Source organism: Echinococcus granulosus (genome assembly GCF_000524195.1).
Source record: "Echinococcus granulosus chromosome Unknown EG_S00073, whole genome shotgun sequence".
In the NCBI taxonomy this organism is placed as follows: domain Eukaryota; kingdom Metazoa; phylum Platyhelminthes; class Cestoda; order Cyclophyllidea; family Taeniidae; genus Echinococcus; species Echinococcus granulosus.
In genome coordinates, this window is record NW_020170453.1 from 48,848 (window position 1) to 65,826 (window position 16,979).

The window sequence follows — 16,979 nt, forward strand, 5'->3', positions numbered from 1 at the left end:
TATTGTATTTGGGCTAGGGGGGCAAAGCCGTTAAATGCAAGGTGAAGTGAACACTGAGTTGTTCTATGGACTGTTTGGCCATTTAGCAGTTCCCATGCCACCACTTGCAACAACTATCCCATTTACTTTATCTATTCAGCAGCCGCTGCCATGCACTTTTTACGACCACAAACCAAACACCACTCTCTATGTTCCCTATATTCACTATCCAGAGCATTCCTGTCACCAAGCTTCCTTACGAGATACTTTACGTCTTCAATAATAATTGGAGGGATTAACTCACCTTCTTTTATACCATTGTTTGTGCAAAATTAGAAATTGATGCTAAACAATATTTTTTAACCTCTGAACACGACATATCTTTAAAAATTAGATGTTAAAGGCTAGTGTACCACTGGAAATGCTTGCAGCCTTTGAAAATGCTTATTTTAAACAAACTAGTAACTTGAATTCACTTAATACCTCACAGTTACGTCAAACGGCCACGTATACTGCAGACGTATGCGTCAGAATTTGCGTATTTAGTGACAACTGCCACTAAAATGACTGCCATTTGATTAGGGTCATCGATTATATGCAGATGGGCCAGTTAGTTACTTAAAATGCCCATCTTTGTCGTCCGCTCCCATCTAGTAATTGCACACATCGAAAGCTCCAGACAGCCCATGCAATTGTACCAATTGTACCACAGGATCATCGGCAGATGCAACCAGCTCATCATCATTGACTTAGGATCGACATTGTATTCTTGGTATCGGTGAGTGATCATATGGAGGTATGTAGACAGGTGGTTAAGTGCCTGTGTGAATCCAACGCAAATTAACTATGCTCCCGATTGTGTTTGTTGGATATTGAACTTAGCTTCATGTGCCTTTAGCCATGGGATACTCAGAGTGATTATCAATGTTAAATCCAGATTAAGTTATCATTCCATCACGTCTAGTCGCATCTCTCGTATCCAGTCGGGAGTAAATATGAGGTTGCAGCGACAAAAACTTGAAAGTTGTAGAAGTGCCCAACATAGAGCTGATGGTCGAAAGACCGAGAACATTTCATTTTAAACATACCACCAAGATAAATGGCAGAATTTACGGCTTCAGAAAAGGAGGAATCGAAGCATGTCTACCCACATGGGTAATATATGTTGATCGAGCACCGGCTGCACCAGCTGCACGAGCGTACAAAGGAGATGGCCGTAAGAAACCTAAAAGCCACCAATCAAGGAAAAATGGGCTGTCTGTAGATCGCTCTAGGTTAACTTGAACCCACCAAAGCATCTGTTTCTAAACCAACAGTTTTGCCAGCATTTTTAGTCTTCAAGTAGATTTTCTTCAATCCTCTGTGGGAACACATGATATCTAACGTCTGGTCACTGTTGTCGGTGATAATAGAGGTTGCGTCCAGTTGTTGCGACATAAGCCATGTGATTCAAGCAACATCACTATCTGCTTTAAGAGTCCATTTGAAGAGATTCGGCCCTTAGTATTTGCGGTAAAGGACAATTCTGCAGTAAACATTATCGAGTTGAGGTCGCCACAGGGGTGTATCCCCTTAAAGCTAAGATATTTAAAGGGCTTTAAGTGGTACCTGCTCCTTTCTATGACTGTCAAAGTCTTCCATTAATGTTTGCATTGTAATCTACCAATCTCGGCCAGAAAACAATTTTTCTGCCAATGGACGATTTTCGTCAAATAATCGGGGTGTCTCTGATCACAGTGACTTAACAACAAACTCGGTAAAAAATAATGATGCCTTTGGCTATGTACGGTGAGTTTTCAGACTAACCTCGAATGTCTTATTGACTTACCTACTACAAGTTTGCTAAAAAAATCTTTTTATCCTTAATAAAACATTCAATTTGCCCTGCATGAACATTACTAGCCACAAGAATTCCTTTAAAAATCCCTCAAAGTCAGTTCTCGAGGTAGTAAAGATGGCATCGTTCACCTTACAGCCATTAGACTCAAGTCCAAATCAACCACGGGATCCTTGGTCATGCATGTGACTGGCCTGCATCGATAACAGACCATTTCTTATCGATCGGTAGCAGAAAGTGCGGTTTAGGGTTAATCCTCGTGTCAGCTCATATTGCTTTTGCTGAAGCTAGTACAAATACTTTGCGGAGTGTTCAACTCAGAGAGAGAGAAATTTAGATTACCTTACACATCATTTATCCGCACCCTTACCTGTGTCGACTCAATGGTGCGATTGTTGATCGTGTTGGCATTCGTGCGGACAAAACACAAAATTCAGCCCATACTCACGCCTTCAACGTGACAATGGAGTGGATTACCTACTTTTGGTACACATCCATCAAGCCTCTTCTGCAACTTAATGACAGTTTAAACGTCCATCAGGAGCGACAACGATCTGACAGACATTCTACTTGTGGGGTAAATGCCAAGACTCTTGATTGGAAGAGACGCCACTATAAAAGGATTGTCACCGACAAGAGTACGTCCATTTTTGGTACGTTCGCATCTGCAACTGTTATACCGCAGCTGAGCCTCCCATCATGACAGTGGGCCTAGAGTCCAGTGTGGGGACAGATTTCTACAAGTGTTACATCTTTGTTCACCACACGCCATTGCATCCACGCAGGCACTTCCTCAGTTGTTTGCACCCTTGAAAAATGGTCTTCGGACTAAATACGACTTGGTACCTGTGCACATCAGCCATTTTATTCGGCTAGGCTTGTGTCCTCCTACCACGTAAATTGACGCCACGGTGAAATTTCCACTTTAAACTGTGTTGTAAAAAGTCCCTTTCTCTGAATTTTTGTATAGTGATCAATTGCAGGGAGGGGAAACTGTCACTTTCTACAGGAAACTTGGCTGCCTTGATAAAATGCCAAATACACACGACACAAATTATGCCAACAATTTACATAAACTTCTTTTATTTACAGAGTGGAATCGAGTGAGAGGTCAAAAGGAAAAAAGTTTCGGACCCCTTCCATAATTTTTTTCAAGACGAGGCTTTGCAAGATCGCATTACCTGGAACGCAGGTTTCAAGATAAAATGCTGATCTCCAGTTAATCAGTAATTGCTTTCTGATCTAACAGCTGATCCATCTGAAATCAACCAATAAATCTGTTCGAGATTAATTAAGACCTCAATGCCAAATCGGAAGTATACTTGAAGACCAAAAGTGTTAGCAAAACTGTTGGTATTCAAACAGATGCGGATGGCCAAATATGGTCATTGATGAGTCCAAGCTTACTAACATATCTTCATTCGTTCATGCGACTGGACTGCATATGTCGACCTATTGCCCATTTCTCCTCTTTTGCAGTTTTTTTTTTACGACAATTTCTCCCGTAGGCTCATGCTGCTGCCGCTGCTTGGTCAACGTGCATGCCCATGTGCGCGTCTGCCGCCATGAATTTTATAACCATCTTAGTAGTATGGTCGAAAAACGGTTCACTGGCATTTCATTGTTCGATTACATAGTTATTCCTTCCGCAGCGCTCCTGCGTTGTGTCGCCGTAGCAAAACACGAAAGTGATGAGACGGTATGGAGAGGAATGATAAGCAGGGCTAGATGTATCTTTGATTAGTCTTTTAGTGTGAACGTTCTTCAGGTTAAGTTCTATGGGGTATGGTTTCCAAGTATTGTAAACGCATCTACCCGCTTACTGACAGCTCGATTAAGATGTAGCACCTGAGTTAGCATAGAAGACGTAGTATAAAAAATCAGCGTAGATTGTGTCCTGGTTATTAAGGCTCACAATGGCTGGCCGGTTTATGACATTAATGGAGCTCCAAAAAAACCGGTACAAAGCACAGTGACTAAATTCCTCACGTCGCTAAATAAAAAAAAAAACATTTTTTAAAATTGTCTTTAATATCCTACTAAATGAGAGAAGATAACCTATAAATAAATGCAAACTGCGGCGCAAATAAGCAAGGACCGCGGACTGTTGAAGACAACTGCCATCCCACCAGCAAGAAGACCATAGCTACATTCCAAAATGTGGAATATTATTCGCCACTTACAATTCTTCTGCACAACGTTAGCAGTAACAATCTGTCCTGCTGTCAGCAGTCAGTTGAGACAACATGAGATGTGTAGGATGAAGGTTTTGCAAGCAAGAGGAGGAAATTTGCACCACTAGTGTAGCACAACTAATGTGGTTTGCGTGGTAAAGCTTGGGGTGAAGCTGGAGAGGAATGAGTAGTTGGTTTGGTTATTTACATGGCGTCCGGACATCTTTTAAATGGCCAAGGAGACGAAAGGCCTACTTCTTCTTAATCAATCAAATCCTATCCATTACGAAGGTTTCGTGTTCAGAAAGTGTAACGTTAAATAAGGATTTGTAACTGCCGTAGTCGAAATGTTCGCGGCAGTGAGGAAAAAAAACTTTAAAGCCGCCACAGTGGAGCACATTAGCACACATATTTGGACACCTAGCCTGAATTTACAAGTCATTATTACAGACGTGTTTCAAATGCAGCCAGCTAGCATGTCTTTGGGGGTGAGTTGTCATGGCAAGTGAAAAAATACATTGCAGAGGAAGTGGTACCTTGCCGAGGTGCACCAATGAAATAGAAAATGGTAGTTTCCCCTAATCACTCACTGATCAAGGCTTTCGTCAGAAGTTCTTAATTAAGGGATCACAGCTCCTCCTTCTACTTTGCAAATTAGTCAATTTATCAAAATTGTCATGTCGCAAAGAAGATCAGTTCGTAAAAGCCGAGGACTTGCCATTGCAATACATTTACCCCTACGCCACGCGGCAAATGCGCGGTTTGTGCGTGCAGTTCAAAGCCATTGTCATGACATGACACGCTTGACATAACACAATGCATCACGATATGAGAAGGTGAAGTATAGTGAGGGAACTAGGAGAATGCAAAACAGTTTTGTTGTCTTGTCTTTATAGTGAAACAATTGTCATCTTAACAATTAATTAAAGGCCATTTTCATTTGCTTCATTTTACGGACTGTGCAGTCGTTTTCACCTCTCTGCGTCAAATTGCATGCCAGTTAGGCAAAACCACAAGCTTGTCAGATCCCATAAAATACTACCTTCAATGTTTGTGTGAAAAGTAGAGGTTCCATGGTCGAGAAACAGTTTTGAAGAGGCCTTATTATACTGACTCATCTAGGTCAAATAGAGTCGCAAGTTTATTCAAGGGTGATTGTAGACCTCAGCCAATAAATGCTGCTTCTCGGTCTTCCTTTTTTGCCCCTCTTACAAATTTTGACCAATATTTAAACCGCTTCTACACGTCATAATTTATCATTGTGGCTCTATCGTCCCAAAAAAGCCTTCTTAACTTCTGTCGGAGCTAAAGCGCTGCTTTTTGCATGCATCTGCCTCTTTGATGTTCGTTTGAAAATCAAAGTAGAATCATGTGCCCAAGTTTATATCGCTTGTTTCCATGCCATTCTAAATATTCTTTCTTTCATCCTCATCTTAGTAAGCTGGCTTTGCGATAAAGTTGAAGAATCCCCTTAATGCTAAAGAGGGCAATTTAGACCCAAATCACGGAGACGTAATCCACATGTTGGTATATTAATAATTGTCATACATATCGACTATCGCCTACCCATTTACATTTCATTAGATGACGTAACCCCTACTGTAAAAAATTGTGAATCCTACCCCAAATAAACAGGACTGCACTATGTCAAGGACAACCGTCATCGCTTGAACATGAAGGTCATAACTACATTTTAGAGTGTCAATTACTATGGGTAGCACACTAGCTCACTTCACAGTTAACTGCTGTGTGGGCGTGCAAGAGACCGAAGGAAGGCAGGTCGTAGCACTCAAGTAACAAGGCCTACGTTGCTTGTGCGGTAAGGCCCAGAGTGAAGCTAGAGAGGAGTGCGTCAAGACATTTATTGATGCCTGAGGGGATAGGAGACCTACTTCCCAACCGGGCGATCCATTCAACACGCATACCTGTAAAGTCAAACGAGGACTCATAAAGGAGCAAAACGAAACACTCACGGCAGAAAAGCACGCATCTTTGAAAGCCACCATGGGTGGGGCAAGAGATCACCCGGATTCGGACGTCCCAACTGAAATCATGAGTCTTGGTTGAAAACGTGTTTCAGATGCATCCACTATATACATCTTCAAATGGTAAAATGCATTAGAGAATGACTGCTCCATTACCGAGATATATTAGTAAGAGAGCAAAGTGATGGCTTCGTCTAACCACCCACCAGATTAGCATTCCCTAAAGAGCTTTTAATAGAGGGATCACATTACTACCTTTTTCTCGGCATCCAATCTGACCAGTGCAACGAAGACGAATCAACAGCTTGGTCGAAATCGTCAAGTCACGGGAGGAAGAAATGCATGAAAGTAGAGAATTTGCCGTTACGCTACATGTACTACTGAATGTTAAAAATCCGTGAGATTTGTGTGTATAACTTAAAGCCTTCTTATCCAAACCTCGATAAGTGGCACGAAGGTGGGTGTCATCATCGGCAAAGACGATGATGAGCGTGATTGAGAGAGGGGAAGGAGATAATCCTCCTCGTGATTGTCTTTTTATTAGCCAATCATCTTTTCAAATTTTGTGCAATTGAAGTAAAATGGAAACTGGAAGGTATTCTCGTAATGTGATCGACATGGTGACTAGGTCTTAGGTCTTAAATACTAAAACATCAACAGCACAGCAAATTCCAATGCCTTTGTTTCGGTTCACTAGATCGCAAGTTAATTGCCTATATCGAAGGCCACTTTAGCTACTGCTTAAATGTAAGTCTTGGTAAAGATACGAAGCCCCTTCGTCATGCAACATCTCATAGCCTTGACCGCTCCATTCCATTGCCGGGCACAATTTGTCCACAATTCGTTCTGCCGCTAGGCGAATTCATAAAACAAATGTAGAATGTCAGGTAGTCAGTCATTTAGTAGGCTGAATTGCCCCTTCTTCGACATTTCCTTCTAGCCTTAGGCACTACTCATGACATCAAGTTGGAGAACTCTCGATTGTGGGTATCGGCCATTCCACACAGATATTCAGCAAATACTGGCAAAGCAAACATCGTTGAATGCAGCAGGAGGTGGATACTGAGCCGGATTGCAGATAGCGAGGTTATCTGGCGGTCGATTAGTACCGAATTGACTGGCCTTTAAAAGTGCCCCTACTTATTCCACCCAAGTAAGTGTACATTTCATAGTCCATCGAGGTGATTTGAGTTTCCACACTAATTTAATGAATTGGGGACAGGGTTCAGTCTATCCCTCTTCTCATCCATCAGGTCTGACTCATAGGGGATAAAATGACTGTTTCTTTGCTGTGAAGAAGGAAGGGTTGTTATTTTATTGGTGGAGAAGGGGGGTTATGTGAAGAAACTGCACGTGTCTTTATGGTAGCTTTCGAGGCGACGGCACGTGCTGATTTTTGCTCGAGTCTGGATGGCTTCTGTAGTAATGTGCGTCAATATGGCTGCTGCAGCTAAGTGGTGGATAAAACAAGTAAAAAAATGGAATTTCTATTTCATATCCTCTTTTCTCTCCTTGGACATTATATTTTAAGTGAAATTTTACAATTGCGAAAGATTCATAACTTTTGAATAATTCCACATCTTCCTGTTATTACCTATCCACTTTTGTCTTCTCCGTGGTTTTGCCCTATCTGAATGTAACTAACTTTAATCATACGAAAGGGCAATGCGAAGAGTAATTAACATTTCAGGTTACAGACAAGTTGGTTGAACTCGACCGGTGGACTAGCTGAATAAATCAGCAGAGCTTCTGATTTTCATTCACCAAAGTCGTAATTGTCCGAATGACATGAGTAACTGATTGACCTTGACCCTAATCCTAAAACAGAATCCAACTCCAGGGAGGATTAATTCGCGTCAAGTTTTTCAGCATTAGGAACGATGCGCCATGAGGCAGCAAAAAGTGCCGTCCAGAAATGACTGAAATAAATTATTCGACGCTGGTAAGGAATCACCCAGACTGATGCATCACATTTAAGGAGACTCTCTTGATAATGAGAAAGAATCACTTAGCGTTAGTGATTGAGAAAACAAGGCATGCATCACTTCATTCTTCAAGACTACACCTTGTCTCTGTGTGTGTTGCAAGTGATTGCTACGACCTGTTCATTTACTGAGGGCCAAATAAATAAGAATAAGGACTATGTGTCCCGATATTATAGGATAAATCTAAAAAGTATGCAAAAATCTCCCCTCTGCAGAAACTGTCAGGACTGATTTAACAGTCAAAAGAAGGTCTCATCCTTAGCTTTATAGGACGACGTGAGAGCTCGTATTGCACGCTATGAAGCACCGGAGATACAACCCCAGTCTAACGCTCATCCTCCATACTTACGTTCATTTTCTTTGAGTAGTTACTATCCCATCCATCTATTCGGCAGTCACATAATCATATACGATCGGGAATATACGGCTAATAGGGTGGACTAAAAGTGGATGTCGGAAGGCTTAGATTTGGTTCTCTACTTTGTAAAAGTGGGGTGGACATAATTCGGATTTTATCAGGTAGTATGCTACTCAACACGCATCAGTAGATCAAAAATTCAGTTGTTTCCTAAATTCATGTTTACATGTGGTTCAAGTTTATCCTTATGTGGGGGCTTGAATTCTCTACTCCTTTCATGATGATTCATATTAAATGCCCTGGTTAGTGTGTCTGCAGCCTCCAACAATATTAATTTACAGTTGCATATCGGTTTGTAACACGTCCGGAGCTTCCATTTGTCACCAAAATGGGTGTTTCATAAACAAGCTGAAATAGGGTGGAAATGAATTTTCGTTAGCCACCAATCACAGCCAAAAGGTTCTCCCTCACCCTTCGAAACCGAGAATTCTTTTTTCCTCTGTCTACAACGAACGGCCTCGATTGCATAAACCAGCACACATCTCAGAAGAAGTGCGCGCAATGTGCCGCCCTCTTTCAGCTTTTGCCTCACGGACATGCATACACATGCACGCAAGCTAATGCACACGCGCATGCACTTGCTCGACCAATGGCACGTCAGTCAACGCACCAACAGCAGGACGCTAGTGACCACTACTCGTGTGCCCATTGGTCAGCGTTAATTGCATGCGCATTCATACCCTCTGACCATTCGCGTGGCCCGTAGATGTGGCCTCTAGGTTGTTCCCCCTCTCGTCTTTTCCGTTTGGTGGGGCAATTAACTGGCAGCTGAGACGGAACCGCTCTTGCTAACCGGTGAGTCTCCCTCGGTCCCATTTTTGCATTATCAATCTTTCGGTTCACGCTTTTTTGCTAATTGCTTTCGTAAGATTTCAATTTCGGTAATTAGACTGCCCCCTTAATGACTAAAATTCTCTCAAAGACTACATGTCTCATTTAAAAAGTACTCACTGTAGAAACATTTTGACGATTCTAGATATTTTATTGAAGGAAAAATGCATGAATATTAGAACTGGGTTATGTCAAAACGAATGTATTTCAATTCCATGCAATTATTTTTTAATTTGGTTTAATTTTCAAACCGAGGAACTTCTTAAAATTTAAACCTTTTTAGGACTTTTTTGAGCAATCAAGTTGCCATTATTAATTACTGATTTAATCATGCTCTTCATCCTACTTAAATGTCCATTTCCTGTGATTCAAGGCTCTTTTTCCATGGTAAATTTTTTATCTGTCATCTAATCAGAAGCAAATGCAAATCTGATCTCGATGTTTTCAGTTTACTTCCCTACTGGTAGCCAGGTGTCAAAGTTTGTTAGCCCACATCTCTGTGCATTTTAGCTCTAAATTAAGAAGTTTGATAATGGGAAATGTTTAGTTATCTTTTGATAGTACGAACAGTTTCTATAAGTTGTCAAGGCTCTCCAAAGATAAAGCGTTGAATTTGTGTAATGTATTTACAAATTTCGATATTTCCCACTCATTTCTCCCGCTAAAAAGGAGCTTCTGTAATTCTTTGCTAAAATAGCAATTGTTCTAGTTGTGGCACTCAAGAGTTATTGAAAGATCCTCGGCACCTTGCTTAGTTCCCTGGCCTCTTTAAACATGCAAACGCCTTCACTATCTTCCCCCGATTTCGTCAGCTTATAATTTTTATCGCTTGTACTATGTTAATTTTTACAAATAGTGGCAAAACCAACCCCTGAGTTCATTTGCTCCCTATTAATAAAAAATGTGAGCAGTGAGATCCAATTTTATCTCCATAAGAGTTCTGTTTCAACGCGCCGCGGCAAAATTTTTCCATCGAATACGACATCACCTATTAGACTTTTTTAATCTACCCAAAAAAGGGGTTTAATCTTAACTTTTCCTTGTTGCCTCAGTTAGGTGGACTTTTGAGAGCTTGATTGACCAAGTAATTAGCCTCGGGGGCATTCCCCTTTTTCTCAGGTGCTCCCCCAACACCTGCCTCAATCCTTACCGGCATTAAGTAATCGTGAAAGCAGCCACGACAAAGGCGGACGAAACGCCTTTTGTGTTGTTCTTCCTTCCATACCTTTTTTCTTTCCTCTTTGCGCCCCATTATTCCACCAAATTGGTGGGTCAAGAGAGTCCTCAAAAGGCCTTCAATGCATTGCAAAGTATTAATCGGAAGTTTAAAAAAGCACCTAGTTCTGCCTATTTGGAAGTTGAAGACCTTTTGGCTTCTAGATTAGTATCATTATGCATTTCTATCATTTTTGGTTTAACAAGAGAATTCTTAACACCTCTTAGAGGAGTCTATTTAAGCATAAATTTAGGTTTCATTGAGAAGAAATGCATATTGCACTGTATTTGGACAAATAAAACGCTCATTCATTCCTTAGCTTAGGCAGCAAGACAGTCTATGTAAACTCCCCTGATCAACTGGGAAAGATAATAGGAAAAATAGGCGTTGGTGGCTGATTAAAACTAATTAACTGTAGCCATAATTTGGAAATTCACTTAACAAGACAGGTAGGGCGAATGAGAAGGATCCTTGACTTCCGCGCCAGCGGACGTTGACTCTCCACTTTTAAGTGGATCGATGGTCTCTGCGGAGCGAGAGCGAAAGCCATTGAGACGAGGAGGCTGTGATGGCTATCTGGACACGTAGTGTTCAAATACACTTGTCTATTCACTCAACCCCTCTCCCCCCACCAAGTGTGCTTGTTTGTACGTATGCAAGCGCAGCCACTGATAACATCACTGCTTCCCTCCCGGTGTGTGCTCTCACACCTGTCTCCTCCTCCTTCCTCCCTCCGAGTTTGGTGAGGAAGTGTGGGGGAGGGGTGTCGCCTTGTCCCTCCTTTCTGTTCCCCACTCTTCTTCCTCCCCACCCAGAGAAAGTTTGAGACCGCAGCAGCTGTAGCTATGCGAGAGGCTGTGGTTGAGACTGTAGAGACAGTTATCTCGTGTAGCATTTTGACGCTTGCCCCACTTTTCTGCAGCAGTGGCAGTGGCAATTAATTCCACGAATAGTGCTGTTGGTGAGTGAATGGCTTCAGCCACCTGCTCTCGGCAGCATTTAAACTACCACAGGATTGACTGGTTTGATGTAGTTTATAAGTTTTAAGAGACCTGTGGAATTAAATGCCTCTCCAGGAGATGACTTTTTCGAAACTATTCAACTTGAAACGGAATTACCAAGAGTGAAGGGTTGTCAGACATAGGAGCTGTCATTAGTAACGGTTGACTTTCCAAGAGTTCACGTTTCCCATAGCAGACTTGATTGTCCGACTACAGTTATTCGAGTCCTATCAGTTGTTACAGACACTGACTTGTGAAATAAAGGCATTGCATCTTCCACGTCCCACTCATTTTACCCTTAAGGCTAACGGATTAAGGAAAATTCGGCTCCTCAACATTATTTAGTATATAATGGCGATTTGTGGTCCACTGGCAGTCAAGCGTATAGCCAATTTCACGAAGGAAAAAATGTAGATGGTCATAGCTTTTATGTGGGGAGGTCACACTGAATCCCTTACGAAGACCACCTGCGGCCTTTAAAGGGGGAGTCGAGAGGCGACACCACTCTGGAATACCGCCATAAAAATACCGAACCGTTCATCTCCCTCTGTGGACTTTTCTGGGTATCATATACCCCCTTTCCAGCTTCAGCCCCCCTGCCCATGGCCACCTGTACATGTTTAGGCAGTGGAAGTCGGTATCATGACTTCATTGGGAAGATGACAGGACCAGTTTTTTCAATTGGCGGTCAGCTGACATTAATTACTCTGTACAAGATGTCTCTATCCTGCAATCGAGTCTTTCAATCGATCCTAAACAAAACGGATTCAATCCTTCCAGAGAGAAGTCCACTTGGCTAATCTCGAGGACATTCTTGCAAAGAACATGCAAAAAGTTGCTTAGATGCCAGCTTCATCCTCACATAACAAGACGATTTTCGTACTAGGAACTCATTCCAAGAAGTCAAAAAGTAGTGGTATTTACAATGACAAGTGTAACAGCGGATCTACATTGGTGTACTCTCGGTTTGCAGGATCTATTGCACCGTATTATGAACCGTTTTTATGTGATATCACAGTTTCACAGACTGCAAATTATTTTATGATTCATTCTTGTTCACTTCCTTTCTGTGCTTGCAAGTTGTAGCCGGTGGCAAGGCCTCAAAGAAGACTAAGTTATCCCACTATAGGTACTAGATACTCTCCTCTACTTGGAAGAGACTATGAATGGTGAAAATGTCTTTCTCTGAACTGAATCATAGTAGCAACTCAGTCTTCCACGCCTGCCAGTTAATTGAAGTTATTTGGGGAGATAATGACAACCAGAGGATTGAGGAAATTTGCATTACATGCTTGTTGATGCACTTAGTTCTACTTTTTATCCACTTGGCAGATGTAATAGCGGATCGTCAAATAGGTACATCATATGAAATCCATTATCGAATCCCGGCCGAATAGCAAATAAAGTGTATTAAAAGCTCAAATTTGACGCTATTTCAACGACATTTACCATCGGTTTTATGCAACACCCTCCTTTTAAAATTGACGAAAATCCCAAATTAAATGCCTTCCTCTATCGAAGTCACTGCTTAAGGCGACAATTTGACTAGACTGCGACCCCCTGCCTCACGTACGCGTGCTTGTCTATGCCTTCAAGCCGGGAATTGTTTACTTACGGCGGCGTCAAAACTGAAGGGGAGCAGAACCACTGAACCGTGGGGGAGGGGGAGAGTGGAAGGAGGGGAAGGAGACCCATATTGCGCACACATGCACATTAGTTCTTCCATCTGTCCATTAGTCGATAACCTTAGCCACATGCCAATCTTAACCTTCCTCCTCCCCTCTTCATCACTTCTCACCTAGAAGTTCATTCGCCCTATGCATGCCAAATCCAAGGGGGGCATTAATGGCAATTCAACCAGCTGTATAGATGGGTGGATAAAAGGCTAACCGCTACTCCATTATGAAGCTACTTTGGTCTCCGATCTCTTCCGCTTAAGCAGAAATTAGATCTTTTCAAACACAGAACTGCCAAATCTGGAAGCTATATTTATCAAAATACTTTATTGGCCTTAATGTACAGTTTCACACTGCTTTACACTTTAAAATTGCTTCCTCACAGATTTCCACCTCATTACAAGGTAATTAACTACTTATTGTTCCATTCCTTTTTAAAATAGGTCTACCTTGGGCTCAAACATCGCCGAGGTCATGACATCTCTGGGTGCATTTTCCGCGAAGAAGCTGATAGAGTAAGTTAGCCATTTTGTGCCCTCGTGGAATGAAAATCACTGCATTTCTTAGGTATTTTGTACCTCTTTAATGAAAAAAATAACCTTTTGGCATTCAGTAAGATGTGACTGATGGGCGTGTTGGTTACAATTCAGTGGGCAGTGAATATTTAACCTCATCAAGTAACTTTAAGACAACTAGTATACCACCGACTGCGTGTCAGTCTGTTGGCGAGGTACTTGTTGTTGGGTTTTCGTCCACCTCCCGCATGTGCTGAACCCACTCTCATCTCACCACATGTCAATTCAGCCTGATCCGAAATCGACCCCGAACCCATGGATGTTAGATTCTTGGTAAATTTCTTGTCAAGCATAAGGAATGATGCTCCGTAAGGCAATAGAAAGCGGCGTCCAGAAATGGCTTCAATAAATGATTTGAAGCTAAAAAAACCACTCGCAGATTAATGCATCACGCGCCTGAAGACTCTTCACCCTTGTTAATGACGAAGAATCATGTGGCGCTATTGATGGAGGGAAGATTTGGTGATTGAAATGTTAAGAGCGACCTCTGTCCATGTCCATCGTAGGATAGGAGGTAATAAAACAATTCAATCAAAGCCGCATTATGCGGAAAAAGAGGGGAAGTCGTGGTGCTCGCCAAGCGGGTAGGTAAGGTATGCCCTCCACTAAGATATGTGAGATGATTAGTTGTCAAGACTCAATTTGTTGTTCTTAAACTCCTTTTATGCAAATTTTATTTTCCTTACCGACTGCCTCCACAGAGTAAATTTCTTACCTCACAATGCGAAGGCACGCACCACTTCATCCCACAAGAGTACATCTTGTGTCTGTGTGTGCATTTCTGTGCCTCGGGGTGTGTGTGGTGTGGTTAACTCCAAACCAGGTGATTTACTAGGAGTTGTTCACTGTCAGAAGATCAAACAAGCATGGCAGAGTTCTATCCCTTCACTACAACTCGATAAAACAAGATAATACGCTGCTTTCATCAGTCATCGAATATCGTATAACCTACCCATGAGGCGACTTGAAGACAAACCTTAAGGTACTACGCCCTCTTACAGTTGGTAGACGGAGAGATGCCACCTTCTTCTCATCCTCTCATACTCTTCATCCCTCTTATTCTTCTCCAGGCTCGAGATAATGCCTGTTGCAAATTCCTGGTGCTGACAGTGGCATTTGATAATCGCATAAATGCAACGGACAGTTAGAGCATAAAAGTGGGAGGGGTCGAGTCTTAACTATTTGATTTTAAACCCAAAGAGCACTTGATAGAAGCGGAATTTACAGCAGACTTTTGTCACCTTGGTTAGGGGCGACAGACTATATACATCGTGATGATGAGCATTCCAATAAACGTAATGACCAGGACTTGTTTAGGTGTTGTAGTATGAACTCGTCTAGGATTTCGATAGACGCTCGTTTTCGTTTCAAAGCCTCGTCTGCCACTTTGTGGTGGTGCCTGTAATTGAGATCCACTGATCGGTTGGCTGAAAAACATTTGAGCCAGCCGAGGTCACCTAAATGAGAATGACCTCAGGCGGCCGATGCGCTCGTCCGAGTCCGAGTATTGATTCGGTGTTTCAATTAGTCGGTGGCTGACTCAACTGCGCCACAGATGACCGCGTCTGGTGACCGCGAAATGAGGTTGTGGCGTAGGAGGGTAGAGGCGCATACAAAGGTGCCACAACCACACTGGCGACGCACGTTCTTGCTCTCTCTCTCTCTCTTTTGGTTCACTATAGCGACTGGCCTGGAGCAGGTTGCTAACTGCGCAGTAGTGCAGCGCTAACAACGGCCGCGATAGCAACAGCTGCTGAGAAAACATGTGGTGAAAGGCGTTTACATGATCATTAGGTAGGGTATGTCCAATTTTGAGTCTCAAGTTTGTGCTATATCAAGTTAATTAGGTAGGTCAGGGGCTTCAGTCACCCGAAAGGATTATATTGTGTGGTTCAAAAGCAACCTTATGCCTTGCCTGACTTAAATTCATTGAACACGTTTCCCTCTCATCTCCGAGGGAGGGGAAATACTAGAGAGTAAAAACTTAAACTATGCCCCTTCTGTGGCCTCCAAGGCGTAGTCGTTCGATTTGTAATTAAGACGTGGCCAAAGGTGGAGAAGGAGAAAGTATTTCACTGCTATGTGACAGCCTAGCGCCTGACCACATAGCACTTGGGGGAGAGAAGCTCCAAACATTACTTTACCCTTAATTGCAACTCCCCAAGAAACTCTCTTTCTCGTATTCAGGTATTATATTGAGCCTTTCACAAGCCAAATACATCAAAAAATATAGGCAGACTCACATAAATAGCAGCATATCCTCGGTGAATTGAAGGTTGGAATAAAAAATCCCTCTAGCTAACTTTTATTAGAGTTATTCATGAGCTACCTGTAAGGAGGCCTATCAAGTGTCGCATCTCGTCACTGGTGGATTTATGCACTACACTCCCTCGCGGTGAAAGTGGTCCCATTCACCCCGTTTGCCATCGTTCTTTTTTCATCCTCAATTAAATCGGTAGGGTGATTCAACCACCCCGCTATGGAGCGAAAATGGTGGCACTTGAATCTGTGCAAAAAAAAAACTAAGTAACCCTGGAAGTAAACACTGCTTGTGAAAATAGTGTTGCTGCTTTTCAATGCAGTGCGATGGGAGTAGGGACGATGTGATTTATTGGAGCGAGAGGGACTCGGCTTCCAGATCAAGCTTAGAAGCAAACATCCAGGCCTAGACCTATCTCACTTTTACTGCCTCGACTGTCCGCTGTGTTTTGCATGAGCTCATGCGACTGTCAAATATTAATGTTAGTGACAAGGAAATGTGACAGGCAATATCTGGGGCTTAGAAAAGGATGAGGAAAATGAGGAGAATGGCAGGATGGGAAGGAGGTAGCATCTATTTCTTTCCTATCTTTTGAGTGGGTGTAGCACCTTGGAGTGCGGAAAGAGGTCTTCGCACAGGCCGGGAAAAGACATTTTAGGGATGGGATATTCTAAAGTCCAAACTTGACACTCAGGGCCGGCTTAATTTTAAAAGACAACAATGGACATCAAGCAATAGTTAACAAATACAGTAGAAGGGTTTTTTAGCCCAGGTGTTTTCAAGCATAAACAACCGCACGTAGGCTGCAAGTGGCAAGTACCATAAAAAAGTAATTTGCAAGTGAATGGATGGGTGGGTGGTCATGGGCTTGAAAGAGAGGGTGAGAGCAGGTCAGTGGTGTTTTTGCGCGTTGACCCTGAGGCTACTAGGGGTCCAAATAAGTTCATCCTTCCACCTGCATAGACACGTACAGCGAGTCTTCCTGGGTGGTCAGTGCCACTGGCTTACCATTTCTCTCCTTTCGGTTAGGCATCACGGCTGC

General features: G+C 42.5%; 1 protein-coding gene across 1 annotated transcript in view; it reads left to right on the forward strand. All coding sequences in view use genetic code 11, as the record gives it.

Annotated features, from left to right (window-relative positions):
- EGR_07229 (hypothetical protein) overlaps positions 1–9,482 on the forward strand; it is a gene marked incomplete at both ends in the record, with an annotated part of 15,522 nt that extends 6,040 nt beyond the window's left edge. Inside the window, 4 exons of the mRNA XM_024496478.1 lie at positions 374–486; positions 2,787–2,941; positions 6,520–6,570; positions 9,301–9,482. Coding sequence (XP_024349063.1) covers positions 374–486; positions 2,787–2,941; positions 6,520–6,570; positions 9,301–9,482 — 501 coding nt within the window. The remainder of the gene's footprint in view (positions 1–373; positions 487–2,786; positions 2,942–6,519; positions 6,571–9,300) is intronic.
- Between the last annotated feature and the right edge of the window lie 7,497 nt (positions 9,483–16,979).